This window comes from Nelumbo nucifera, chromosome 2 (genome assembly GCF_055504915.1).
Source record: "Nelumbo nucifera cultivar China Antique chromosome 2, China Antique-T2T, whole genome shotgun sequence".
In the NCBI taxonomy this organism is placed as follows: domain Eukaryota; kingdom Viridiplantae; phylum Streptophyta; class Magnoliopsida; order Proteales; family Nelumbonaceae; genus Nelumbo; species Nelumbo nucifera.
In genome coordinates this window covers 60,378,743-60,406,652 of record NC_142650.1, presented here as the reverse complement: position 1 = coordinate 60,406,652, position 27,910 = coordinate 60,378,743, and the positions used below count along the sequence as shown (strand labels likewise).

The 27,910-nt window shown below is 36.7% G+C and overlaps 2 protein-coding genes across 2 annotated transcripts; one reads left to right on the top strand and one right to left on the bottom strand.

Annotated features, from left to right (window-relative positions):
* The first annotated feature begins 3,804 nt into the window (after positions 1-3,804).
* Positions 3,805-17,289, top strand: NUFIP (GATA zinc finger protein). Its single transcript, XM_010279906.3, has 8 exons — positions 3,805-4,328; positions 4,435-5,397; positions 8,654-8,772; positions 8,872-8,948; positions 11,188-11,260; positions 14,568-14,658; positions 14,736-14,798; positions 16,467-17,289. Exons 1-8 carry the CDS (start codon positions 4,248-4,250, stop codon positions 17,127-17,129), a joined length of 2,130 nt encoding a protein of 709 aa, XP_010278208.1. The 5' UTR covers positions 3,805-4,247; the 3' UTR covers positions 17,130-17,289.
* A 2,374-nt stretch (positions 17,290-19,663) lies between these two features.
* Positions 19,664-25,508, bottom strand: LOC148802261 (mitogen-activated protein kinase kinase kinase 20-like). Its single transcript, XM_088897854.1, has 3 exons — positions 25,411-25,508; positions 24,356-24,557; positions 19,664-20,294 (listed from the first exon to the last, which is right to left on the bottom strand). Exons 1-3 carry the CDS (start codon positions 25,506-25,508, stop codon positions 19,896-19,898), a joined length of 699 nt encoding a protein of 232 aa, XP_088753980.1. The 3' UTR covers positions 19,664-19,895.
* Between the last annotated feature and the right edge of the window lie 2,402 nt (positions 25,509-27,910).

The following is a 27,910-nucleotide window of genomic DNA, read 5'->3' as shown; positions in this document are numbered from 1 at the left end:
TTCATATATGCCCAAAGGCTCTCCCTGTGCTTCTACTTGACAAACATATGGGAGAGGAAGGTTTTCTGACACCGTTGGCTACTCATAAAGTGACCTAAGAAGAGGTCTGCGAACTATTCCTAAGATGCGTTGGAGTGTGGAGAACCATCAGCGCGTTGCTCCCTTGAATGTGTCTTGGAAGGTCGAACACATGAGGGCGCCAGAATATCCGTGTAGGATCATGAGGGCCCGAAAGTTTTTTAGGTGGTCATCGGGGTCTGTACTCCCGTTGTAGGTCTCAAACGTCGGGGCCTTGAAATTTGGCAGAAAGGGCTTGGAGAGGATAACATCTACAAATGCCTCCATTCGGTTATATGAGGTAGGGAAACTGGTGGAGGCGTCATCTCAACCCTTCTTTACTTGTCGAAGCTGATCTTGAAGGGCGCCAATCTACGCTTGAATATCTCTGAGGCATTGGTCGACGTATGACATTGTTGCTTTGGCCTGGTCCTGGTTCTCTCTCACACAAGACGGGCTAGCCCCGTTCCCGGAGTGCTCGAATGCCGACATGTCCTGAGCCTTGCGGGCATGACGATCGTTGAGTGGGTTGTGAAGGTCAAAAACTGGTGGGGGAGAGGCATGGCGCCGGCCTCTCACCCTTGGAGGGGGACTGTAGTGGCCCGAGTGCCCACCGTCGTCGCAATTGGTCGTCGCACGATGATGTTGATGGTCGAGGTTCTTGTGCTCGACGTGGAACCCCATGGAACGAGGTTTGCCAACCCGTCGGCTGCTGCTATCTGACTCTGAGGGATCGACTCTCTCCGGGCCATCCAAGTGCTATAGTGGGGTAAAGGCGAATTGCCCACTATGTTGTCCATGGCTTCTAATAGGGCAGCCACCCTGTGGGTGGCTTCTTGCCAGACACCCTATGTTGTCCAACCGCTAGGCTAGGTTGTCCAGTTTGTTCAGGACTAGTTCGAACTGGTTAATCGTGACTAGATTCCGGACGTTAGGGATGTGGTCTTGCTTGTCAGCCATTTTAGGTACACTAGTTGATTAAATTAGGTTTGTTTTTTCTTAAGGAAAAGTTTTGAAAACGTTCCCACGGATAATGCCAATTGTTGCTGCCAAATATGGAGCCGAGGGCAATAACATAATTTCTAGTGTCCGAGGTTGACGGGTCCAACTTGTTGAGTGAAAGAAAGAAGATGTCAGAGGCCCCGGGAGTTATCCCAGGGGCGAAGGCTCAGACGATCAAGTTAGTAGTGGGCTCTGAGGGGTCAGACCAAGCAAGAGAGGTGACTTAGAGATTGAGTTCTAGTGTGTGTTTGGTGATGGATGGTCAGGGTGCATCTGACTGATGCCACGTGTCAAGATCTACAGGATAGTCGGGATGGATCCGACCGATACCACGTGTCAAGGTCTACAGGTCGGACAAATACCCTTACGTTAGATTCGATTATGTCAAATCTCGAATTCAAAATCGGATTTTTGAATAATGTTGACACCCCTAGGAAGAGGCTTAATTAAGTTCTAACAAATGTTAAATGGCACTAGCTTTACCTGATGCTCGAGTGTCTCATGAGGCATGACTTCATTTTGATCATTGCCCTGCTACTTGCTATCGTGGATTTTTGTCCAAATAGATGGAGAGGAAGGAAGTCATTCCGTTTGGAGGCCTGCAAGGAAATTATGCAAAATTCATGGAGGAAGGAGAGTAATATCACAATTAGCCCGACAAGAAAACTAATTGACATTTGACAAGGTCAATTGATGCAAGCAAAGGCCTGGAATAGGGAGGTTTTTGGGGTTGTGAATATGAAAATTAGGGAGCCGAAGAAACAAATTGAGCTCATCCAATCCTCACCCGACTCAGTCTAACTTATACAACGAGGCTGAGCTCCAAGCCACGCTAGATGTAGTTTTTGATCAGGAAGAGACCATGTGGAGGCACCTGGGTTGAATGGCTTCCTAGCCTTTTTCTATCAAAATTTTGAGACACGGTTGGACAAGAGGTGGAAAGTTGTATTAAGTGGTGTTTTGATCAAGGTATTGTGCCAAAAATGATTAATAAAACAAATATTGCTTTAATCCCAAAACATCCCCAAGCTTGTTCTTAAAAAGATTTTAGGCCAATTAGCCTAACCGATCTAATTTATAGAGCCTTAAACAAAATGCATGGTGAACAAACTAAAAGAAAAGCCCAATGATTTGGTGGATGAGAACCAAAGTGCTTTTATCAGTAGCAGGCTAATATCTAACAATGTTTACATTGCTTATGAAGTGTTCAACTCAATCAGAAGGACTAATTATGTAGATAAAAACCACAATGCTAATCATGTGGATAAAAACCACAAGATTAAAAGGAAAAACAAGAAAAAAAGGTACTTAAAAATGAGAGAAAGGCAAGTGAACCAATGAATGAGTGGCAAAGGGAGAGAGTGGCACAGTTCACTCCATGGAAGTGCTAGGGAGAGAGTAGCAAAGGACTTCACGGCAATGATAGAGAGAGAATAGTAGAGGACGAGCAATGAGAGGTAGAGGGGCGATGCGTGTAGAGAGAGTTAACGAAAGGGAGAAATGAGGTCCAAGACACTTTTAATAATTGGTTAAATTCATTAATATTATTGAAAATTTATAACATAAGTTAAATGTGATGTATTTTTTAAGCAAAAATGGTGTGATAGGCTAGTGGTGAAGACGCACACTTGTAATGGGGCAAAGGGGATAGGTTTGAATCCTCTCTAACTCTTTTTACTATGTATATTATTTTCTCATAAAGCATATAAGATATATTTAGTATATCCAGAGTAGGTATTTATGTTAAATTTATATTACCTATAAAAGAGTGAATGCATTTCTTTCGATAATTTTCACTAAACTTTTTCTATCCCTTTATCTAAGCATACAACGGGCATAAAGAGGACATATATGTCCTTTACTCTCACTTCAGAAACTGTCCACTTAAATAAGTATGAAACAAAAAGAGTGTCGTGGGGGTCAAAAAGAGAAATAACATGTACACCCCACACTTTATCATCAATAGATAGATAAGAATTAAATAAACCAGAAAATGCATGAAAATATGAAACAAAACAAAATCTACCTTTATAGAAGGCACTGCCACGTGCAAATGCACATATACATTTACTAGTATACTTAAGTTTGGGTATCTTGTGATACAGGATCAAAACTGAATCTTGTTACCAATCCTATAAAATTTTAATATTTAAACAAACCGGTCCTATTAGGGTCGGGGCGGGTTAACTACCTGAAAATTCCTACTAAATCTCCATCCAACGTGTGTGAATCATCACTTGCAAGAACCAATAACTATTTGATCAATGACATTCGTTTTATGCCTAAGAAATTGGATTAATGATAAGAATGTTTAATTAGGCCATTATCCTCGTGAAAACCACATAATTGGATTAATTTTATTTCTTACCTGTCTTGAAACGATTCTGACCCTGAACTGATTATTTTATTAAATGTATATAATATTTTCTTAATTTTATTATAATTTTATCATATTTTATATTTAAAATAATAAGCTTGTTAGATAATTGTAAGGTAATATTAGTTAAAAATGTTAATTTGTTAACATATAAATAATTTAATATTTTTTATCAATTTTATTAGGGTTATATTATTTATGTATTATTTAAATGAAAATATAATTTTCAGTACAATCAGGTCTATTGGGTACAGTCTGATAGACCCGACAATTAATGTCCAGAATAATCAGTTCGGGGCTGGTTCTCCGTAGACCCGACACATTGACAGCCCTACGTAATAGTAATACTTGCCCCTCCTGGCGGTTTAAATCAGCTTATGACCAAAGACCGGCGAAGAAAATTCAGTTGAAAACCCATTCGCGCCACTCCAGTGTCAGCTCCAGTCCTTCGACGGTCGCATCACATCGACCGTTAAGGACGTTCAAGAGTAGGAAACAAGCGCCACGCAGGAATAGATTAACAGAAAATTGCTTAAAACTCTCTAGGGCTTTTTGATCAGAAGAGATAGGGTTCATCCTCTTCTTAGGGTTTTGTAGTGGTTTAGGCGGAATAGAAAAAGGGTCAGTTTCATCTTTAAGCAAAGAGCAAAGACTTAGCGCTGCTTGCATACATTTTTGTTTGCCAGGACTCGTTCTTTCTATCTCCGCTTATTTTTTGTTACGAAATATTAGTCTGAATCTACTAAATCCATTGGTTCATAAGAAATTTGGAGTACTGTGTAGGTAGAGTTCGGTTGTCTTTTGGAGAAATATGTTCCCTTTACAACCTTCGTTTCCCCATATGCCCAACAAAATGCAGACTGAAGGAGGCAACAATCCGGGTGCCCAACAGGTAATCCTTGTTCTTCCTTTTCTTTTGAGCTTCTAACCTTTTTTTGGTTTTAATGGAAATATTTGATTTTATTCTTTTAGTGATTGGTTCTGTTTTGATGGTTCAGGTTATTATGCCTAATCCTTGTCTCACAAATTCGAATAATTTATTGGGTAACCCTCTTGCCCACCAATTCCCATGTTCCTCTTGTGCTTGCCACAATCAGTTAGCTTTCAGAAATCCCCAGTGCCCAATGCCATTTAATAATTTAACTACTCATTTAAATAATTTAAATGGAAATGTTGTGGCTATGCCTAATGGTTCACCTATGGTGCCTTCTCCTTGTTTGATAAATGGGGTTAACCATTGCTTTCCGGTTCAAAATAGTCATCTGGGTATGCCTACTTTTGGTTCTCCTTCTCCTTATCAACATCTTGCTCAATCCCATGGGCAGCTTTTTCCACAAAATGCCCCGCACAATTTTAATCCTATTGCAGCATCTCCACTTCGTGGGCATCCATCCTCTAATTTACCACAGAACTTAAATCAGATGGCACCATCTCAACCACATGGGCAGTTGTTTATGCACAACAACCCACAATTTGTAAGCCAGATTATGCCTATGCGGCCATATGCAGCTGCAACTATTCCTGGTGGGGGGCCCTGTCCTCAAATTCCTCAACATTTGAACCCACTTGCGGGTTTCCCCCAGAATCAAATGCAAAATGTGAACCAACATGCACCCATGCAATGCTCGCAAAATTCTGTGAATCCAATTCAAGTTTCTCATGATTTGCCTCTTTGTTCCAATGCTTCATTGGGACAAATGAGTCAAGCAACTCAGATCCTAGGTAATCAGAACCCTACTTTCCTCATGAACCCACAGTTGGGAATGATGAACCCATGTGAAGTAGCACAACAAAATAAACAAGATCATTTGTCTGGTCCACCTACCATCGGTCAGAATTGCTTGCAAGAGACACCAATTGCTTCTCAACATTTACAAGGAATTTCGTCACTTGCTTGTGGTCTAGCCCAACAGCAACAATCCCAGATGAATTTGCAATCAGTCAATCTCCAGAAGTCACAGGTATCTTTCATCTGAGTGATACATATTCTGTTTTTGATAGGATTTCTTGCGTTTGTTCCACCAATGGTCTTCATTTTGCTTTTTTTTACACAAGATACTGGTGCCTAGTTCAGTATTTTCCATTATGTTTTGAATTTAATTTTGGGATATGCTGTCCTGGTCATTTTTATTTTTTTTTTCTTTTTTGGGTTTAGTCTCCATTTTGTTTCATACTTTTTTTTTTGAAATAAATAGATGTTATTTTTATTGCCTCAACTTTCCATGCTATGTAATTTTATTTGTTTTTTGATCGGTAACAAGTAATTCCATTAATTTATATTTAAAAGTACAACTCAAAGCTGGGAATTAGTTACCCAGCCACCCTTTATGTTTATATACAATCCAAATTACATCTCTGCCCAGAATAGTTGTTCCCCAAGCACCCCTTGCTTTGCTAATGAATTAGCCATCTCATTTGCGGTTCTCTTAACCCATCTGAAAGTGGTCCAAACACCTTTGCAATACTCTCAACCTTTCTTATGTTTTTCCTGTAAATCCAGGAAAAACATAATGTACTTCCATTTATTGCTTCTGAAGAACATAATGTACACCTTTGGTGGGGTCTCTGGGTAGATAATTGAAAATATTTGTTTTCATTCTCTTAAAAGTTGCAAATGAAACACATTGCTAATTAGAACTTTGTCAAGACATCAGCTAACTGTTCTTCAGAAGCAATAAATGGGAGTACATTAGGCAATCCAGGCATGGAGATAGACAAACAACTAAGAAAGATTGATGTACACCTTTGATGGGGTTTCTGGGTAGATAATTGAAAATATTTGTTTTCATTCTCTTAAAAGTTGCAAAAGAAACACATTGCTAATTAGACCTTTCAAAAATTCTTGAATATAGATTCCCATGTAGATCTGTTATTAACTCTCGATAGAATAGCTCAGGTGGTTGTTATGTTTGTTCATGATTCAGTCATATGATGCGTGAGAAGAAAGAGAGGCTTTCAGCAATAAGTAGGTTAATAATGCTCCTGTAGTAGGCGGGAGTTCTGATGTAAAACCAGACATTATAAAGATATTTTATTTGGAGACATTTCATTGTCGTATGTGAAAAAACTGGGATGTAGCATAAAAAAGATGAGGAGACTGGCGACACTTTTACTCAACAAGATAGATTTTTATGTTTTGGGGATTTCCTATAAATTCTGGGTGCACAAGTCAGGGAGAGTACGAGGGTACAACTTGAGCTGGGTTGGCCCAAACCCAATAAGTTGGGTGGGTTTGAAGTTTGGGTTGGGGTTAGGGTTGAAAAATATTAATCTTACTTAACTTTGGGTATGGTTAGGGTTGAGGCCCTGGGCGATCTGAATCTGACACTGCCTTCATATTTGTATTTATGAATATTATATAAATATGTGTGCATTCTTACATGCAAGAAACCAGCCCAATCCAAACCCAGTTCAATCCTAGTCCAAGCCGAAGAAGTTGGGTTGGATTAGTGTTAGGAGTTCAACAACTTGGGTTGGATCAGTGTTGACCTAAACCCGACCTAACCAGGCCTAACTTGCACCCCTAGAGTATGCCTGCTAGTGGAGGAAGGCAATTCAAGCAATACTCTCAGATGGGAGAGAGGCTTTAGGCATGAAAACTGGTCAGTGCATTCGAGATAAAAGCATTGGTTCATGTTCTTACCATTTTTTTCCATGTGTTTTCTAAGAGAATATAGTATTTCAGCTGACAGTTAGGCTAAAATTGGTGGTTCTATTTGAGGGAGGGGGTTTTCCATAGTGGGAGCTTTTTTCATGTATAAACTTCTTTTTGGGGCTTGGCTTTATTTCCAAGACCCTTATTGAGCAGCTTGCTTTCATACTTGGTAAAGTTCGTGTCATTTCCTTCTTTTTTTTCAGTGGTGGGTTAGGGAAGGTTCTTTGCTTTTGTCTGTAAGTAAATGAATTCCTGATTTATATATTAAAGGTTGAAGGAAACAAGGAAGAAGCAACCTGTGAATTATGGTAGATGAATTCCTGCTAGAGTAGTTGTACATAGCTGATATGATATCTGTGTTATTCAACTAAATTCATTAGAGACTGCCATAATGGTAGAGTCAACTTTATTTATATTTGATATCTGTGGACAAGCTTTGTTTAGAAGAAAAATATATGGTGCATTCTATGGAAATTGCTGCAACATAATTTAAATGTGAACTAGCCAGTGATGAAGTGACAGACACATCACAGTGACATTTTTAATGTTGCTAAAGTCTTTAATGATAAGTATACCTTGTGGCTTGTGAAAATATACCTTGTGGAATATGAACCAATGAAAAGTAAATAGACCATGTGACGTCTTTAACGTGATGATGGGTTGGAATTTTGATGTAACATGCTGTAAAAATTTTGGAATGCACCATAGTTGGACTCTTGCTTGGATGGTTTAATTTAGCTAGTGAATTTCCTTTTAATAGTTTGTATGAGAAAGAGGACTCTGTAAACAGATGGTTGAGCTATTACCTGATTGGATCTTTTATGTTCAAATAAGCATTTAAACAAGGAATAATCATTTAAACAAATGAGCTATTACTTGATTGTTCTTAAGAGATTTCCTTAAGAAGGTGGTTTGGTTAACAAATATGATAGTGAACATCCTCTGGGTAATAAGATCGGCTAATGAGATGGCTGATTCTCTTGCAAAACAAGGGGTTAACATGGATTCTCTGTTCTGGGTAGCTTTGTAATTGTTTAATCTATCTTCTAGTGGGTTATTTGTATTTTGTTGTAGATCTGATATCTTCTTAAGAGCGAGGCTGCACCTCGAGCCTCTCTCTGGGTTTATTTGTAACTGATCCATCATTTGATTAATGAATTAATTTTCACTTATAAAAAAAAAACATTTAAATATTTGGTTGGATCAATTTCAGTTCGTCTGTGATGCAACAAAATTTGGTTCCTTTTCATATTTAAGTAAATGACATGCCTTATGGTGCTTAAAGCATAAAATTTTAACTTTTTAAAGGTCAAATCCATCTTAATGTGCAAACTTTCAAAAAAAAAAAAAATCTTAATGTGCAAGTCCAGGAAGCTTACTGCTTGTTTTTCTTTGCCAATGCTGTCTGAACATCACAATTTCTTGACCCTTTAAGAAAAAAAAATCTGCAAAACATTTGTAAGTTGTCTATGCTGGTATCTAACTCTGGACATTTGGCTCTCTCTCTCTCTCTCTCTCAAACATACATACACATAGTGCTGACATGTTTTTGAAATTATCAGGGGAATCATGCTAAAGGCAGAGAAAATCATATCCCAAACACCATCCAGGGGAATCCTGAAAGCAAGAACTTCAGAAGGAACTATCATGAATCTTGGAAAAGAGATTCAGCACATCCCAAGTATATTTCATATAATATTTTGTGAATTTCTTCCTTTTTATTCTTATGGAAGATTTGAGTCTGTGCCATATGCTCCAAACTGAAGTTACATTTATGCAGGTTCCAGAAATCCAGCAATCATCCCATGGCAACTGCAAAGGGAAACTTCAGGACTTTTAACAGGCAACGGGGAAAAGGTTTAGGCTTTGTGTTTCCTTACCATGTTTACTAGTTTCTTGATTTTGTATAAGTAGTATTATAAGTGTATCTATGACAGTATTGAAGTTGATAATTGGCACGGATGACATCACATAATCAGTTGAAGAGAATTCACTCCGCATAATTAAAAGAATCAAAATAATTCTTTGATTCTTATTATCCTGCTTACATTATTTTCAAGACCTTATTCTTGTTCTCAATCCAAATATTCCGTTCTCAGAACCTAATAACCAATATTGTCCAACTCAGATTGGACAAAAAAATCGGAATACTCATCGGGCGATGGCTGAAGAATGAATTCAGAAGATTTAAATGGATGTCAAGGAACTTGTCAATTCAGGGTGGGATGGGTAAGGAGATCTGCCAACAGTTTGGCAGATAGCTTAGCAAAGCAAGGGGTTCACAGAACAGATATGTTTTGGGCACACTTGTAATTCTGTACTGGGTCAGCTTACTATGCTGATTTCTTTTGTAACTTATTGTTGTATCCTAAAGTATTTTAATCAATAAAAGTTTCAAAATTATTGATAAAAAAAAAACTCACTGGGCCATGGTTTTACTGGTTAACTGCTGCTTATTTCATTACCATGATAATTGTCAATTACCTGAGACCTGAAAAGGTTACCAGGTCACCAAGTTACTGGTTCAACCATCAGGTCTTGTCTGAGTATGATAACATTGCTAATAACTATCTACTGGTGGTCTTAAATCACCCTGCATACTTGGAAAAAGAGGAAAAAAAAAAGAAAAAGGAGGCTAAGAAAGTATTATCTAGTAGAAAAAGAGTAGAAAAGTGAGAGAAGAAGAGGGAAGGAGGAAGAAGAGAAGAGAGACATTTAGAGACTCAAAAAACTAGGCTGGCAGCACCTAGTGTTTTATTTATATTAGAGCGGCAGCAAATAAGAGATAAAATTACAATAGTGCTCTTGCAGCACAGACTACTAGAAATACAGCAGAGAGATAAAGAAACCTGTAATATTTGAGTATCTTTTATATTGTTTATATGTTTTCCCCCACTAAGTTTTATCCTAAAAGATTTATGAAATCTAAAATGACAAAATATAATCAAACTAAAGTAAGAACCCTACTAAAGACAAATTATTCCCCTCCTTTCTGTTTCTTTCCCTTTCTCTTTTTCTTAAACATATACTACATATATGCATGTATTTATGAATATGTATGCAAGTACTATTTTGAGATCTCCATAAGATCCATTGAATCATCAGAGAAGAATGCCTCTAGGAAATGCATTAGCCCTTAGCCAGTCTTTACTTCAAACTTATTTAGCATACAGTGTCAAAAGATGCTTTGCCAAGTGGTTTCATGGTAATGCCACTTATTTCTAAATCTAAAACAACTCTTCCAACACCTTTTCTTCACTCACGTGCCTGTGTGTATCTAGGTATGTATGAAGCACTGTTTTTGAATGCCCTTGGGACCCATAAAGCCTCTAGAGGAATGCCTGTAGGTAACCCGTTACCCCAGCCAGTCTTTAGTTTGAATATAAAAGAGCTCTCGCAAGTCCCAGACACCTACTCATCCACGTGCAAAGGACATGCTATGTACTAGTAAACTATAGTATCAGTGAGCTTTCCAGGTATGATATCAAGATTTGGCTATTTTTAAAGTTATCTTGTTGTAGTATTTTTCATATATTTTTCCAAAACCACTTGGGTCTTCATTAGTTTCATTTCTAATTTTTATTATTATATCTTTTGAATAGAAAGATAGCCGGCCTTTTCTTGACTCTATAGCAGCTTGTTCTTATTTGTGCGTGCGTGCGTGCACACACACACACACACACTCACATGGCTATATACATTCATCATCATCCAAGCCTTACTACTACCCATGTCCTCTTTGGTCTATCCCTAGCTCTTCTAGCCCCTTCCACTTTAAGAAATCACTTCTTCTAACTGGAGATGTTGGTGGTCTTCTATGCACATGGCCAAACCATCTTAGCCTACTCTCTCTCATTTTAGCACTTAGTGGAGCTACTCCTAAGTTTCTACGAATGGATTGTCTATATACATTTATAAATAAACAATTAAATAAATAAATAGTTAATTAAATAAATAAAATGCATTCATTTGATACACATAGAAAATCCTATATTTTGTTTTTCTTGTGTCCCCAGTTTACTTTTCTGTCTTGCCTGATCACATATACATGATGAAATTTTGATTATGGTCTGAAATATTTTGTTGTTGGAGACAGGAAGTGGCAATGAGGGAGTGAGAAAATCTCATCCAGCTAATTCTACCAAACAAGCCAAAGTGGAATGTAAAAGGTACTGAAAAGTCTATGTCCCATGTTCTTAGAAGGAGATTTTTCCTGGAACAAATTTTGTTAAATCTACATTTCTAACCACCTATTTGAAGTGGAACAATGACCTGAAATCTAATGAACAAAGTATAGCAGGAAATGTGATAGAAACCCTCTGTAACTCCATTGTTTGACTGAATAAACTACTAAATCTATTTAAAGATAATCATTAGGTTCCTAGGCTTGATTAATGAATAAATTTCTTGTTTGATGGAGCTATTGCATGTGATCCTTCCTTTCACATAGTGTTTTTGTTATTTATTTATTTATTTATTTTTTTGATTGGAAACGGTAACTTCGTTAAATAACTTTCCAGATTTAAGTACAGCTGTCAACCCCTAAGTAGGTGTTGAGCCCCCGGTTATCTTTCTTACAAAACTGCCCAAAACATACTCTCCCTCACAGTCCCTTGTTTAGTCAACGTGTCAGCTAAACCATTAGCTGATCTCCTTGTCCATTTGAAGCACGCACCGATCTCCCTTGTTATGTTGTGGGTTTCTCTTATGGGCTGTCTATAAATCCAGGCTCCCAACTTACCAGATTGCAGCCACTCACTCAACAATTTAGAGTCTCCCTCAATCTCAATTTGGTGTAACCCCAACTGTTTTGCATATCTTACACCTTGAAGCAAGGCCATCACCTCCGCTCTCAATGAGTCCCCCACTCCTATTGGTACTAAAAAGAAAGCCACAATTCTGCCATTTCCATCTCTGAAAACTCCTCCTATACCTGAAGGGCCCGGGTTACCTCTTGAACTCCCACCAAAGTTCAAGTTCACTCTTTGTTGTGTTGGTGGGGACCACAATTCCTGCACAATAGGTTTCATGGAAGTTGTAGAAGCCACCACTTCCCAATTCCTGTAAATGTCTTCAGCTGAGAAGTCTTTAAACAAATCCAAAGTTTTCAACCAATGAATAGTCATAATAATTATCCTTTCTACAATTGCCTCCTTGGATTTCTCCACGCCTTTAAAGATTCTATTGTTCCTTTCTTTCCAAACTGACCATAAGAGAGCTGCTCTTGTGGTCAAAAAGGCTGAAAAAGCTTGGGTCAAAAAGGCTTGTCACATTTGGGGGAGGTGTCCACCTACAACCAAAGATAGAAGAGAACCAAGTCCAAATAAAGCATACAAATGGACAAGAAATCAATAGGTGTGTGGTTGTCTCACCAGATCCCAAGCAGAGGTTACAAACATGGGGTGATAGGCAAACATTTGGCCTTTTTCTTTGCAACATATCTAGAGTATTGATTTTTCGGATAACCACCTCCCAACAAAAAGCCCAAACTTTTGGGGGTACAGGCTGACACCAAATCTCCTTTGAAGGAAAGCTCCTTACAGGGTTTGATGATTGAATGAGGATATCAAAAAAGGAAGAGCAAGTGAACACACCAGAAGGGGAAGATTTCCAAATTCTACTGTCCACACAAGATTGATCTAGGTAAGTTGACTCTAGAAGGTTAATTAATTCATCCACCATTGTCATTTCCGACTCCCTTAGACCTCTCCTCAAACCCAAGCCCCAAGAGTTATCAATAAAGACTGAAGAGATCACTTTTCTCTTATTTTCAGAATAAATAAAAGGGAATCTTTCATTAAGGGGAATGTCTCCAACCCAAGCATCTTCCCAAAACAAGATCTTATTTCCTGCACAATCATCAAATTTAACATAAGGAAGGAATGAAGGTAAAATACCATGAATAGCCTTCCAGGGAGAGCACTGGGAAGCCCTGGGGTCGACTCCTGCATCCCAACCATTGTCTGCCAATCCATGAATGCTAATAATCACTCTATGCCAAAGTCTGTCCTGTTCCAAAGGCAATCTCCACAGCCATTTCCCCAATAATGTTGTATTTCTTAGCCTAAGATTTCCTATTCCTAGTCCCCCTTCATCTCTACTTCTAGAAACCACCTCTCACTTCACTAGGTGGTCTCACTTCTCTAGCTGGTTTGCTACTTTCAGGGTTATCCTACCTTCCAAAGAAATGTAGTTTCTTTTCCAATTCGCAAGTCTCTTTGTAAATCTCTCAATCACTAGGTACTAGAAACTATCCATATTAGGATTTCCTCTCAAAGGTAGTCCCAGATCTTGTAATGGCCAATCTCCTACCTCACACCCCAATGTTCCAGCTAATCGAATCACCTCTTCACTTCCTAAGTTTATTCCTGCCACACAACTCTTGCCCCAATTAATCTTTAGGTTAGAGATCCTCTCAAATTTATGGACTATCCTTATTAGGTTCATGAGTTCTTCTGTTTTCCCTTCACAAAACATAATAATGTCATTTGCAAATTGTAAATGTGTAACCACCACTTCATCCCTTCCAACTCTCCAGCCTTTAATCATATTGTTGGCATCTTCCCTTATGATCAACTCGCTCAACACATCAGTTACCAGAGTAAAGAGAAAGGGAGATAGAGGATCTCCTTGTCTTAGGCCCCTTTTGGCAGGAAAAAAAATCTCTTGCTGCTCCATTTACCAGAATTGAAAAATGACGTGAAGTAATGCAACCCTTCACCCATTTACACCATCTCTCTCCGAAACCCCTACGCTTAAGAATCTCCAACAGAAATTCCCAATCCACCATGTCATAGGCTTTCTCTAAATCCAATTTGCACACCAATCCCTTTTGTTTTTTCCTTCTTCTAACCTCTACACATTCATTGGCAATAAGGATTTGATCAATTATTTGTCTCCCAAACACAAAAGCCCCTTGATTTGGAGAAATCATCGAGGGAAGAACATATTTTATTCTTAGGGCTAAAACCTTGGAATTGATTTTGTACATGCTACCTATCAGACTTGTGGGCCTAAAATCCTTCGGCTGGATTGCATCCACTTTCTTTGGTATCAAAGCGATGAAGGTTGCATTTACACCTGAGTTAAATTTGCCCCTCTCATAGAACTCATCGAAAACCTCCATCAAGTCACCCTCAATTATTTCCCAACAATCTTGATAGAAAGCCATCGTAAAACCATCAGGTCCTGGGGCTTTAGATCTCGCCATGAAGAAGACTGCATTTTTGACTTCCTGAACCTCAAATTTCCTTTCCAAGGAGTTCAACAGCTCTCTGTTCCCAACCCTTCAGTCCAGGTCTTCTAAGTTTTCTCTAAACCTCCTTGGACTCTCATAGAGTGTTTTGAAATGATTCACAAAGATTTGTTATTCATAAATCTTTTCTTCTATTTTTATCTCCATTTGTTTTTCTTTTTTGTTTTAGATACTTGTAATTACTTATGATGACTTTTTTTTTTAAACTTTTTTAAATGAAGGTTTATTCCTTTGAACTACACGGAACAAGAAATCCAACAATGGCGTGAAGCACGCAAAAGGAACTACCCGTCCAGAGCTAACATTGAGAAGGTTTGCTTTAATTTGATTGACTGTTCTTATATATGAACCATAAACAGGCATCCCTAAATCCTGTGTGCATATTGCAGAAATTGACTGAGAAAGCTGAAAATGCTGAAGTTACTGATAGAGATGCCAAAGCATTCCGTCAGGTACATATATTCTTTAATCTCAAGAAATAACACTTGGGGAGGCTGACAGAATGATGGATCAGGTCTTTAATCTAGGCTTTCTGTCAGATGGGTACCTTATGGAATGTATGAAATTCATGTGGTTTCTACCTTGCAGTGTCATACCTGAATACTAGGTACCAGAAAAACTAGCCTCAGCAAATCTGGAATGTGGATATTTCCTTTCAGTTCATCTCATAAACTAAACTCAACTCAACAAAGCCTTGTCCCAACTATATGGTATTGGCTACATCCAACCTATTCTGCCATTCCACTCTATTTACTGTTATATCTATTGCTTAATTATGGGTTCTCAAATCGTTTTTCACTAGCCTGTTCTGGCCTGCTCCTATCTCTTCCTGACTCTTCAACTTACAAAAGGTCACTTCTTACTTGGGCTGTAGATGCTCCTTCTGTACACGGACAAACCATCTTGTTCTACTTTCTCCCATTTAATTACCTATGGGGGTCACTCTCATTTTCTTACAAATATGTTCATTTGCAATCCTATCTTTTCTAGTTTTCCTACTCATCCGTCTCAATATTTCTAGGAAATGCAGTAGTGTAAATCAAACAAACAACCTTCAGATCTCAAATCCTGAACTTTGTTCCAAATTAACTTGGTTGATTTAATTTTGTTACTTAGCAAAGATGTGGTTGGTATATAAATTAATTATGATTTTCTAAAATAGAAGTTATCTCATGTTTTTTTTTTTGAATAAATGAAGTTATCTCATGTTTGATGAGCAATGTTCTAAAAATCGTAATCATAATGTAAAGTTGTAAAGAAAGTTGAATCGTAAATATAATTATTTAAATTTTTTAAAAACTTGTCAAAAAATAAAATGCGGATATACTAAAAAGATTCTACCCTATTTTAATCTATATCTACCATATATGTACTTAAAATAATAGAATTCACCACTTGCACAATAGAAGTCTAAGATGGCATAATCAAGTTTGACTTGAAAGTCTAATAATTTACATACAATGGCTTGTTATCCTACATATGATGGAAAATAAACTCAACATATGGTCTTAAATAACTGCAATAAATCAATTTCTAGTAGTCTTTGAAACAAGTCACCATTAGCAAAAATATAAATAAAGCAAAATGACAAAGTAAAGAACTAATTTGATATTGAAGTGATTTTATATAGAAGGAATCATATAAATCGTAAAATTTATGAATCAAATTGTAGGATTCAAATGAAAATTGTAAGATTTTTGTAGAAAAGAATTCAGACATAAGATTTGAATCAAAACCCGTGCGATTCATGATTCAAATCATGAATTGTATCTTAAATCATAAGATTTTGAGAACTTGTAATGATGAGTATGTCTATGTCCTAGTGTTTGAAATGGGCAAAATTCAGAAAGTTGATTGTCCTTTTTGCATGGGATAAAATGCAAAAATTCTCCTAACTACATGGTTGTATTTGACTGAAAACTACTTTATTTTGAATAATAGTCTCTTACAATTGCTCTCATATTTAATGACATTGTGTCTGACACTTCAGATTTTAGTGCTATATTTTTTCTTTTATTTGATTGGTAGCTCTCCCATTCAATAGCAGTATCTAAAATGTGGGATCTTGGAAATCTCTTTATAGTTTCTCTCATTGATTAACTTGTTAACTTTGCTTGCAGCAACTAAAGGAAATTCTTGCAAAGCAGGCTGAGTTGGGTGTTGAAGTTGCTGAAATACCCCCGGAATATCTGTCAGAGCCGGATAGGCAGGTTTGTGAAGGGGAAGAGGACAAAAAGGTGTTTGCTAAGAAAGGGAGATTACGAAATCATGGTAAAAGAGGAAGATATGGTCAAGATCGCCGGTTTGCTAAGAAGCAAAAGTTAGAAGGCAAGGATTTATCTAATAAACCTGCTTTGAAGATGAGTAAACCGACTCTTTTGCAGAAGCTTCTTAGTGCAGACATTAAGAGAGATAAGAGTCATCTCTTACAAGTGTTCAGGTTCATGGTGTTGAATTCTTTCTTCAAAAATTGCCCTGACAAGCCTTTGGAGTTCCCATCAGTTATAGTTAAAGACATGGTGAGTGAGAAGGAAGTTATTGAGAAACCTTCACATCAAACAAATGATGATCTTTTGGTCAGTAAGAATTCCATAATTCAGGAATTGCAAGGTACAAATGATCAATTGGCAGATAACGGAGATGATGGTGATGGCAGCAGTGACGATGATGGCAAACATGATGTTGAGGTTGAAAATATGGCTTATAAGCATGTAGGAAAGAGAGATTGTGCCAGAGAGGAGCTTGAGAAATCTGAGGCAGAAGAGGGAGAAATTATAGATTAGACTGGAGAAATGATTTCTTAGTTGTATTGTATTAGTCTCTATACAGTTTTTAATTTACTGCAAGGAAAATGTTTTTGCCATAGCAACTGAATGGGGATGATCACTTGTTTCTTTATGACAGCAGTTGGGGACGTTTTCTCTCAACCCCTTGGTTATTTTATCTTGAAGTGGTGCTTTTTTAGTGCGTGGTGAAAATTTCTTTATTTTATGCAAGGTTCGTAGTATCACTATCATAGAGCGTCGAGTATACGGTGGAATGATAAGGTTAGATACACCAGGGGAGCTCATAAATCCCATAAATACATAAATAGCGCTCACATGGCCATAATAAGGTATAAATACTTGGAAAAAATAACATAATCTAGTGGTTTATGTGAACTATGGCTTAAGAATTTGGCCAACAATGCGAAATGGTGGAAGAAATTATTACTTAAGAAATACTAATTTTTGAACTCAGTGGCTTAAAGGTTAAAATCCGTGTTATCTCAAGAAAAAAATGTAAATGTATCTAAAGTAAGCCCATTGAATTAGCCTGATAAGGTGTCACGTCAAATGGATTTCCTCTTTCATAGTTCTTTCACATTGCATTTGATCACAAATTATCATAACCAGTAATTTCATTTTCGGTGAACCTGAAATGACATCAGAGTAATTTTTTTACAATCATGAATAGATAATTACAGATGGTAAATATGTGCCAAAAAATAAAATGGGAAATTGTCTAAAATTCACCATGAGTTTTCAGCATTTCTCTTAAAACTCAAAACTTTTTAAAATGTCTAAAACTCACCATGTCACTAACTTGACGTTAAACAGACTAACGGGTGTTAATATAAATTAACGGGTGTTAATATATTACCATTTTAATATTTAACATGAAAAAAGGAAAATGTTCAAAAAAATATTTTCAAATATAAAATACATAAAAACATAGAAATTACAAAAAAATATAAAAAAATATAGAAATTGCAAACAAAATAAAAAATTATTTTCAAATTATAGAAACTATAGAAATTGAAAAACAAAATCAAAATAAAAATTGTAGAAAAAACACCAAAAATTATAGAAAAACATAGAAATAAATAACAAAAAATACAGGAAAATTTATGGATTATAGAAAATAGAAAATTGTAAAACAAAAGAAATTATAAAAAACATTGAAAATTATGACAAAACACTAAAATGCAAAAAAAAAAACAAGAAAATTGAAAAATGAAAAAGACCATTTTTCCTCTAACTCACCATTCAAGGGTAATTTGGTCATGAAAATTGTTATTTATGCTGACATGGACACCTCTCTTAAGAAGCATTAACGGTGCACTAACAGAAGGTGAGTTTTGGAAAATAAAAGTTTACTGACATGGTGAGTTTTAGACATTTTCAAAAGTTGTGGGTTTATGAGAAATATTGAAAATTCATGGTGAGTTTTAGACAATTTCCCAAATAAAAAAAAAATTCATTAATTTGTGTCTAAACATGCTATAATAACCTTTTTAAAAGCCACCTTGAAATTTCAATTATTTTAGATGTTAAGAGTAAAACTCAAATGGGTTCATTTTGTTTCTGCATCCATCTCAATGGAATGGAATTTGGCACCAGTTTTGCTATAGTTCTGGAATTCTTGTCATTTGGAACAAATTCTATGGTTGATGAGAATTCAGAGAGTAGCAGAAAAAAATTGCAAGTGCTGCTTGTGTGGTGCTGTGAGTCATTTGCATTCATATGATTTGACAGGGTATGGATTAACGTAGTTATGTTTCAGATCTTTTGGTCGAAAAACAACCTTCTTGAGCACCGGAAATGGTCTATTTCTCTGATCAGAGGGAGGGAACCCAAGCACATATATAGGGTACATGCATCGAATTCGAACGGATCAGGCAATATTTGAATTCGATTAGAAAATCCGATATTCGAATTCGATACAATATTTAATGGATATTGAAAATTAATATCCGAATTCGAATATCCGATTCGATTAATTAATTATTTAAATAATTAATAAATATATAAAATAAATATTTTATTAATATAAAGTATATAAACTATTTATATAACAAATAATGTAGGCTCTAATACCATTTGATACGTGACTTAGGAAAATTCACCCCTAAAAGCTAGCTGTTAGAGGGAGGGAACCCAATCACATATATACCCCACATCATCCCATTCTGCCCATATGGGATACCTCACATTAGCATCCCATTCTACCAACATAAGACAACTGCGTCGTAACATTAGTAAACCAAAAACAATCTTAGTACAAATGTTTATTACAAACCAGGACTGGATCTATTAATTTTATTGGCATCCGAATCCCTTTGGCATCCGAAATCATTTCATTTTCTTGGCATCCGAAATCTTAGTACAAAAGAAGCGAGTATAGTTAAATCATTTCATTTTCTTGGCATCTGAAAAGGTGTGATCCAACGCAACCCCAAAATGTTTCGCGAGTAAAGAACTATTGCATTTTGTATCCATGAAATGTCACAAAAATCTATTCTATCAGAATCCAAGAAAACCTGCCCAAGGAAAAGTGAAAGAAAACAAAGAATTTCATTATATCAATCAAATTACAGAGAATTACAATGAATCGATTAATGCAATTCAATCTTCATACACCCAAAAGTAAAAGAAAAAGAATTGTAAAAATCTCTTGATTTATAGTTAAAAATCTCTCTCCTTGATTAAGAAAAGCTACCCACTTAGATTTTCTCTCTCATTCCTTCTATTTCTTTACAATTCACTCTGTCTATATATTTCCCACTTTTAGGCTGTCGAAACCCTTGCCATTTTCCTTACACTTCCAGTAGTTGGTCTTCCAATTCTTCTTCCTTGAACTTCTATACTCGCTCCTTCTGCAGTGCTTGGCGCCTTCTCTGCAATGAAAGGATGAAGTAGTAGCATGTCAGCCGTCCACCTGAAGCTGGGCCTCACAAAGCATCTTTTCAGAAAATCCTTCCCCTCCTTTGATATCTCCTCTGGTATCAAAGGTGAGTCATGGTCCTCATCTTCAGACTCTGATCCATCATTCCATACTAGCTTCCCACTAAGCATCTCGAGTACAGTGCAACCAAGAGCGCATACAATCACGTGGAGGCTCCTAAATGTGACAGTAATGGATACTGGCGACATATACATAGGCGTGCCTCTTAAACAGGGTGGCTCCTGATAAAGATCAGTGTCGTTACATGTCATGTCAGATAATGGAGATAAGAATGACCAGATTTCAAGCATAGAATTACAGCATACCAATGTTTGTGGACAACTAGTAGAGCTAACTCTTAACCGACAGAACTAACTCTTATCATTGTAATTAACATCTTTTGTATCTCTAATTTTTGACAAGTGTACAGTTCCTCTATTTATAAATATATACAATTCTTAATCTCGCCTTATCTGAGACGAGATCTACAAAAACTGGTCTTTGTTTTATGGTATCAGAGCCAAATATAAAGTACATGTGAATATGTCAATATCATCTCAGGTTTCAAACTCAGTGAACAACCAATCCTCTATTGTGAATCTGAACCTACCCTTGACCATTACTCATTTGATTTCGATCAAATTAGATCGAAACAATTATCTTCTATGGCGTTCACAGTTCATACCAGTCTTGAAAGGATTCAAGGCTCTTGGTTATGTTGATGAGCCTATCTCTGCTCTGCCCAAATTTGTTAAAGACAAAGGCACTGAAGTGACTATCAACCCAGATTTTGCAAATTGGGAACAATAAGATAAACTTTTGTTAAGTTGGATTCTTTCCTCACTGTCAGAAGGTGTTCTTGCCCAGGTCATAGAGCATGCTACTTCATCCAAAAGTATATGGGATGCTCTTGCTCGATTGTTTGCATTCAGATCCAATGCAAGGGTGATGCAGTTGAGATTTGAATTGTCACACCTTAAGAAAGGTAACCAGTGCATGGCTGATTATATCCAAAAAGTCAGGCTTATTTCTAATAGCCTAGCAGCCACTGGAGGGATAATATCTGACTCAGAACTTATACAATATGTCCTTGGAAGACTTGGACCTGACTTTGAGTCATTGGTCACAATCATTATGGTTCGATCTAATGGTTTTACTTTTGATTATATGCAAGCCTTATTACTGAATCATGAAATTCGTGTTGAACACACTAAGTTGTGTTTTGATAATTATCATCCTATTGCTAATGTTGCTTCACGTTATGACAAGGCTAAGGATACTAAGCATGACGTAAAAAAAATCAAAACAAATTCAGATTATTAAAAATCAAAGAAGACTAATCCATTCCAAGGGGTAAAATATCAGATATGTAGAAGAATGAATCATACTGCTCTCAAGTGTAGAGCACAATTTGATAAAGACTTCAAGCCTGTTGAATGCCAAACTGTTGGATCTGCTTACACTGCATCACATTCTTCTCCTACTGATAGTAGCTGGTATTTGGACTCTGGAGCTAGCCATCATATGACATCTGCATTGGAGAATCTCCATTTACAATCAGATTACTTTGGATTAGATAATATCACCATTGGCAATGGGGCAGGTTTGTATATTAAATACACTGGATGTTCTTCTTGTATCTCCAACTCTAGATCATTTGTTTTGAACGATTTACTTCATGTTCCAAGTATAAAGAAGAATTTACTGTCAATTGCAAAGTTTTCTAGGGACAACCATTATTTCTTTGAGTTTCATCCTTCTGAATTTCTTGTGGAGGATCAGGAGACCAAGGAAGTGTTGTTGCAAGGACTGAATAAAGAAGGCCTTTATCATCTTGATCTCAACAATGTGGACTCAAATGCAACTTCTTTTCATTGTGCTTTTTTGGGCGAGAAAACCACAATCAATAAATGGCATGAATGATTAGGACATCCAGCACCTAATATCGTTCATTTAGGAAATATCAATGGATTTATATCCTTTGGTTAAGAAGTTAGATGCTTTGAGTGTGTTTATCAAGTTTAAAAACCATATTGAGAAATTGTTTAACATTTGCATTAAGAGTTTTCAATTTGATGGAGGTGGAGAGTTTTATGCATTCAAAAATTTCTTGGAAACTAATGTATCATGCATTGTCTCTCTTGTCCTTACACTCAAGAACAAAATGGTTCTGTTGAGAGGCGTCACCGACCTGTGGTGGAAACTGGTTTAACTTTACTTGCTAATTCTTCTATGCTTTCCTCTTATTGGTGGGAAGCACACCATACAGCAGCTGTATAGCTTATTAATCGGCTTCCTACATCGGTGCTTAACATGAAATCTCCATGTGAAGTTTTATTCAAGAAACCTCTTGATTATAAGTTTCTCAAAGTCTATGGGTGTGAGTGTTTTCCACTTCTCAGACCGTACAATGCAAACAAATTGGAGTTCAGGTCGTCTTCTTGTATTTTTGTGGGTTATTGTGATCAGTATAAAGGCTATTGTTGTTTACACATACCAACTGGACGGATTTACATCTCACGACATGTTAGATTTGATGAAGCTTCTTTTCCTTTTTCTTCAATCACTTTGACATCTCTCATTATGTGTGCCATTGGTCCGCCTCCTATTATTCATCGTCAGCTCATTGATAATATTGCACCACCACCATCCACCAGTGTTGCGCCTGACAGTCATGCATCACCTCCATCCCCAACATCTTCTACATCATCCACTTGTCGAACACTTGCTGATCCATTGGCTATTAGTGACGAATCTTCGTCTTCTTTGTCCTCACCAGCTCCACCCCTCCATTTCCCTTGGTTCATAATGATGCATCCAATGATAACACAAGGGAAGAGTGGCATCTTCAAGCCCAAGACTTGTCTTGCTACTTCTTGTCCTCTTGAAATGGCTGAATCCACATCACACACTTTGGCTCTTCAAAATCCCAATTGGCACGCGACTATGCAAGATGAACTTAATGCATTAGCATGCAACAATACATGGACACTTGTTCCTTGTTAACTAGGTATGAACTTAATTGGTTGTAAGTGGTTTTTTCATTTGAAATGAAACCCAAATGGTTCTATTCAACGCTACAAGGCAAGGCTTGTTGCTAAGGGCTACACTCAGCGGGCTGGACTTGATTATGTTGATACTTTTAGTCATGTCATTAAACCCACTATTCGGGTTATTCTAAGCTTGGCTGTCACACATAATTGGATCATCCATCAGTTGGATATCCAAAATGCTTTTTTACATGGTGATTTACATGAGGATATCTTTATACAACAACCTCCGAGATTTTCAAGCCAGGATTTTCCTTCTCATGTTTGCCACTTGCGCAAGTCATTGTATGGAATCAAATAAGCCCCTCGTGCTTGGTTCCATAAATTGGATTCTTTCTTATTGGAGTTTGGTTTTCAAGCCTCCAAAGCAGACACCTATTTGTTTATTCTTAAGAACAACTCTCAAGTCTTGTACGTATTGATATATATATATATATATATATATATATTGATGATATCATTGTAACTGGCTCTAGTTCCTCTCAAGTTATGGATCTTGTTACAGCTATGGGTCATGCCTTTGAAGTGAAAGATCTTGGCCCACTTCACTATTTCCTTGGCATTGAGACATTGAAAAATTCTGATGGCTTGTTTTTGTCTCAATGCAAATACATTGGGGATTTACTACACCGAGTAAAGATGGATGGAGCCAAGCCCATTTCTACACCTATGGCATTATCTATTCGACTTTCTTAATCTGATGATGATCCATTCACTGACCCTTCTACTTTTTGCAGTGTTGTTGGTGCATTGCGATATCTCACAGTCACTAGGCCTGATTTTGCCTTCTCTATAAACAATGTGTGCCAGTTTCTTCAAAAGCCCACTACTGTTCATTAGGTTGTTGTCAAACACATATTGTGTTACCTTAAACACACTATGCATTATTGTGTGTTTATGGGCCCTAACTTGATTTCTTGGTCTTCCAAGAAACAACCCACAGTTTCTAGATCGAACACTGAAAGTGAATATTGTAGTATAGCTCTTGTTACATCTGAACTGTTATGGCTTCATTCTTTGTTCTCTGGGATTGGTGTCTCCTATAGAGAACCTCCTATTTTATGGTGTGATAATTTAGGAGCAACTTATCTTACTGCTAATCTAGTATTTCATGCGTGTACAAAGCACATTGAGGTTGATTTCCACTTTGTACGTGAACAAGTTTCAAAGAAATCTTTCATTGTTCAATTTATTACTTCCATTGATCAAGTAGCTAATATCTTCACTAAGCCTTTGTCTTCACCTTGCTTTACTCTTCGCTCCAAGCTAATTGTTCCTCCATACTCTAAGAGCACGTTGTAGATCATTTGACTATTCTCAGTAGTGACAAAGTCTCCAAAGTAGTGAAGGATGTGAGGACATCCATTGAGGTTGAAAATAAATTCTTTCTCCTTCTGAAGAGAATACGACTCAGAGACTTCTGCCCACTTTACGGCTATTAGTGGTGGCAATGGGCTTCTGCATAGAGGTGTCAATTGGACTGGATTTGGTCCAACTCGATCCAGTCCAATGTGAGTCCACTTACAAATGGACTGGACCCAATCCAGTCCAAATCCAATCCAATCCATTACAATGTGAATGGACTGGATTGGATCCAAATGAAATATCAAAAATTATATATAAAAAATGAAACATATAAAAATTACAAAAATATATTAAAATGATGAAATTTGAAAGTGTTTTCATAAAAGTGCTTTTATAAAAGTGCTTTCATAAAAGTGTTTTCTAGAAGTGCTTTTGTAAAAGTACTTTTATAAAAATACTTCCATAGAAGTGCTTTTATAAAAGTGCTTTTGTTCGTAGAAGTGCTTCTGTAAAAATGCTTTTGTAAAAGTACTTTTATATAAGTGCTTTTATAAAAGTACTTTCGTAAAAGTTCTTTCATAAAAATGCTTTTGTAAAAGTGCTTTTATAAAAGTACTTTCATAAAAGTGCTTTCGTAAAAGTGCTTTTATAAAAGTACTTCCATAAAAGTGCTTTTATATAAGTACTTCCATAAAAGTTCTTTTGTAAAAGTATTTTCGTGTAAAAGTACTTTTGTAAAAGTGCTTTTATAAAAATGCTTTCAGAAAAGTACTTTCATAAAAGTGATTTTATACTGGCTTCAGTTTTGATCGATTTCAAATTGGACAAGAGTTTGGCCTCATGATCGGATTATTGGAAATTTGGTTTAGGTCCAATTCAGACCAATAAGAATATGAATCAATTTATTTTGGATTGGCCCAATCCAATAATTATATAGACCGTCCAAATCCGATTTGATAAGGTTTGGATCGGATTGGGTCCAACCCAAAACCGGCCGATTGACACCCTTCTACGCTTCTTCCTGGTTGCCAAAGAAACTGTGCCAAAGCTTCCTCTACCGATCGTTGCACCTCTGATCCATGTCTGCCCCTGAACCTCCATATCCGTCAATCATTCTCTGCAGCTTCTGTTGCGGCCTTCCCTTTGCTCAAAATACTCCCGTGTAGGGTTCACGTACAGAGAGCATTAAGAAGAAAGAAACCAGAGAGAGAGAGAAAGAGAGAGAGAGAGAGCAGAGAACAATGATGCAGAGTAGATAATCAAAGTTGAAAAACCCAGTTAGAGAAATCAGAAAATACCGCTCTAAACTACAAGCTGAAAGCAGAGAATGAAAGAATCGATCGAACAAGAAAGCCCAGTCGAGAAGTAGAGCTTCAAGAAGAGAATCAACACGTTTTTTGGAAGTACATTTATACACCCATTTGTATCTAAAAAGCAGTCCTAATGATAGTTGAGTTTCGATAACAGTGGCGGTTGGAAGTTATTCCCGCGTTTATGAGTTATGACGTCTAATCAGTAAGAGCACCAAGGGTAATTTAGCCAATGCAGAGAAAATTTGAGGGTGTTTTTGTGACCAAATAAATAACTGCTTCCAACACGTCACTTGGCGCCAGTGACGGAGTCGGAGTGGCCTTGTACACTTTAATTGCGCGTCGTTGTGGCATATTTCTATTTTGATTTTTACTATAAAAATTGCTCTAGTAATGTAAATTGCACAAGCACAAGAGTTGGCCCAATTTATTCCTTTTTTTTTCTTGTATTTGATTAGGGAAAGAAACAATTTTTTACTTTGGCTCAGTTTGGAAAGAATACAAATACAAATATATAGTATAAATACATACAAAATAATACAAGATATAAGTTTTACATTCTACATATTTGTATTTGTATTTCTTCCAAACTGAACCTTGGTTTTAATTTGTATTCATTTGTTTGTAATTATGATTTTATTCCTATTGATGCAAAATTTGCAATTTGTTTCATTTGCATTGCATTCATGGCAATGCAATTTTGCATCCTAGAAACATGCAAAATTTGTACCACCTTCCTCAAATATTTCCTCTCATGGCCAACATTTTAATTTTGTTCCACTCTTCCTAGACAAACTACCTTCCTCTTAAGCCTTTCCTTCATTCTTTTCATATTTTTTGGAGACCAAATTTTACTTCTCATTCTACCGTTGACAAATAAAAAGGACAAAGTCAAAACTGAAGTAAAGGCTGCGTTTGGAAACGATGCAAATAAGTGTGAATGCAAATATGTAGAGTGTAAATCGGTTCATATAAATTATAAAATTGGGTTAGTTTTGCAGTGACAAGTTTACTTTTTACCAAATAGACTTTTAGCTGTAATGGATGCAAACATGAATTCCAATAAAGCATATGCTTTTTTTATTAAAAGCCCACTTGAATGCAAATTTACTTCTTTTTTATTAATGTACTTTTATATCTTATTATCAATGTAAATATGTATTGGTCTGTCATTTGTCAATACATAAATGTAATGTTGCAAAATACAGGCAAAACTGAACCATAGTGCAAATTTATCTTGAACCGGGATTTACACTCTATTTACATCATTTCCAAATGCAGCCAAAAATAAAGTGTCGGGATCTGTGTTAACCAGGCTAGATGATCAATCAGTCCATCTGTACTGAACAATGTTGTATTCACTCCTGAGTCCTGATTGGCTATGTAACCTGATTCATATGCCGATGCTTATAGTAGAAGTGGTGATCATGGGCTCATCCGGGTTGGGCCTAGGCCAAGGGTTATACCTAGGCCCTGGCCGCCTGTTCTGACTTGGACCCCAGGGCTATAATATAAGCCTGGGCCCTAGCAAGGCTTGGCCAAACATTGGGCCTATGGCTTCTAATAAAAAAATTAATTATTTAGAAAGTTTTAAATTAAATAATGTACAAATACTTGAAAAAAATGTACAAGCCCAAGTTAGGACAAGCTTGGCTAGGATTTAGGATTTGGACCTATGACACAAAACATAACATATGAGCATCATTTTAATTTTCAGACTTTTTTTACTTATCCTTTTATATATGAGGCAAGGCCCTCATTTTCATTTCCAAGCATTGTGGAGTTGGGATAGTGAGTGTTGTCCCAAATCCTACATTGTTTAGGAATGAGAACAAAAGCTTTGCCTTGGATGACAATTCTCATATGTGAACTCATGGATGATAATTTTCCCATTTCCTCAATCTTTGTAGGGACTTGTCATGAATGGAGAGAGCAATCCCTTTTCTCTAAGAATCCCCACTTATATATATGCATAGATACATATGTATGTATGTATGTATGTATGTATGTATGTATGTATGTATGTATGTATGTATGTATGTATGTAGGTAGGTAGGTAGGTAGGTAGGTAGGTAGGTAGGCAGGTAGATAGATAGGTAGGTAGGTAAATAGGAGTGAGCATAGAACTATTTTTATTGGTAATGAAGTAAATAGAACATAGTCATAGAGACCAATGGTAAGTTGGTAACTATT

Bases quoted from the DNA above. Each gene is read 5' to 3' on its own strand.
- NUFIP (XM_010279906.3), top strand. From the start codon at position 4,248: ATGTTCCCTTTACAACCTTCGTTTCCCCATATGCCCAACAAAATGCAG. The intron at 5,398-8,653 runs GTATCTTTCATC...TGAAATTATCAG, and splicing joins TCAATCTCCAGAAGTCACAG to GGGAATCATGCTAAAGGCAG. The intron at 8,773-8,871 runs GTATATTTCATA...ACATTTATGCAG, and splicing joins AGAGATTCAGCACATCCCAA to GTTCCAGAAATCCAGCAATC.
- LOC148802261 (XM_088897854.1), bottom strand. From the start codon at position 25,508: ATGGAGGTTCAGGGGCAGACATGGATCAGAGGTGCAACGATCGGTAGA. The intron at 24,558-25,410 runs GTCAATCGGCCG...TCTATGCAGAAG, and splicing joins AGGAAGAAGCGTAGAAGGGT to CCCATTGCCACCACTAATAG. The intron at 20,295-24,355 runs GTAAAGCAAGGT...GATCTTTATCAG, and splicing joins CAATTAGCTTGGAGCGAAGA to GAGCCACCCTGTTTAAGAGG.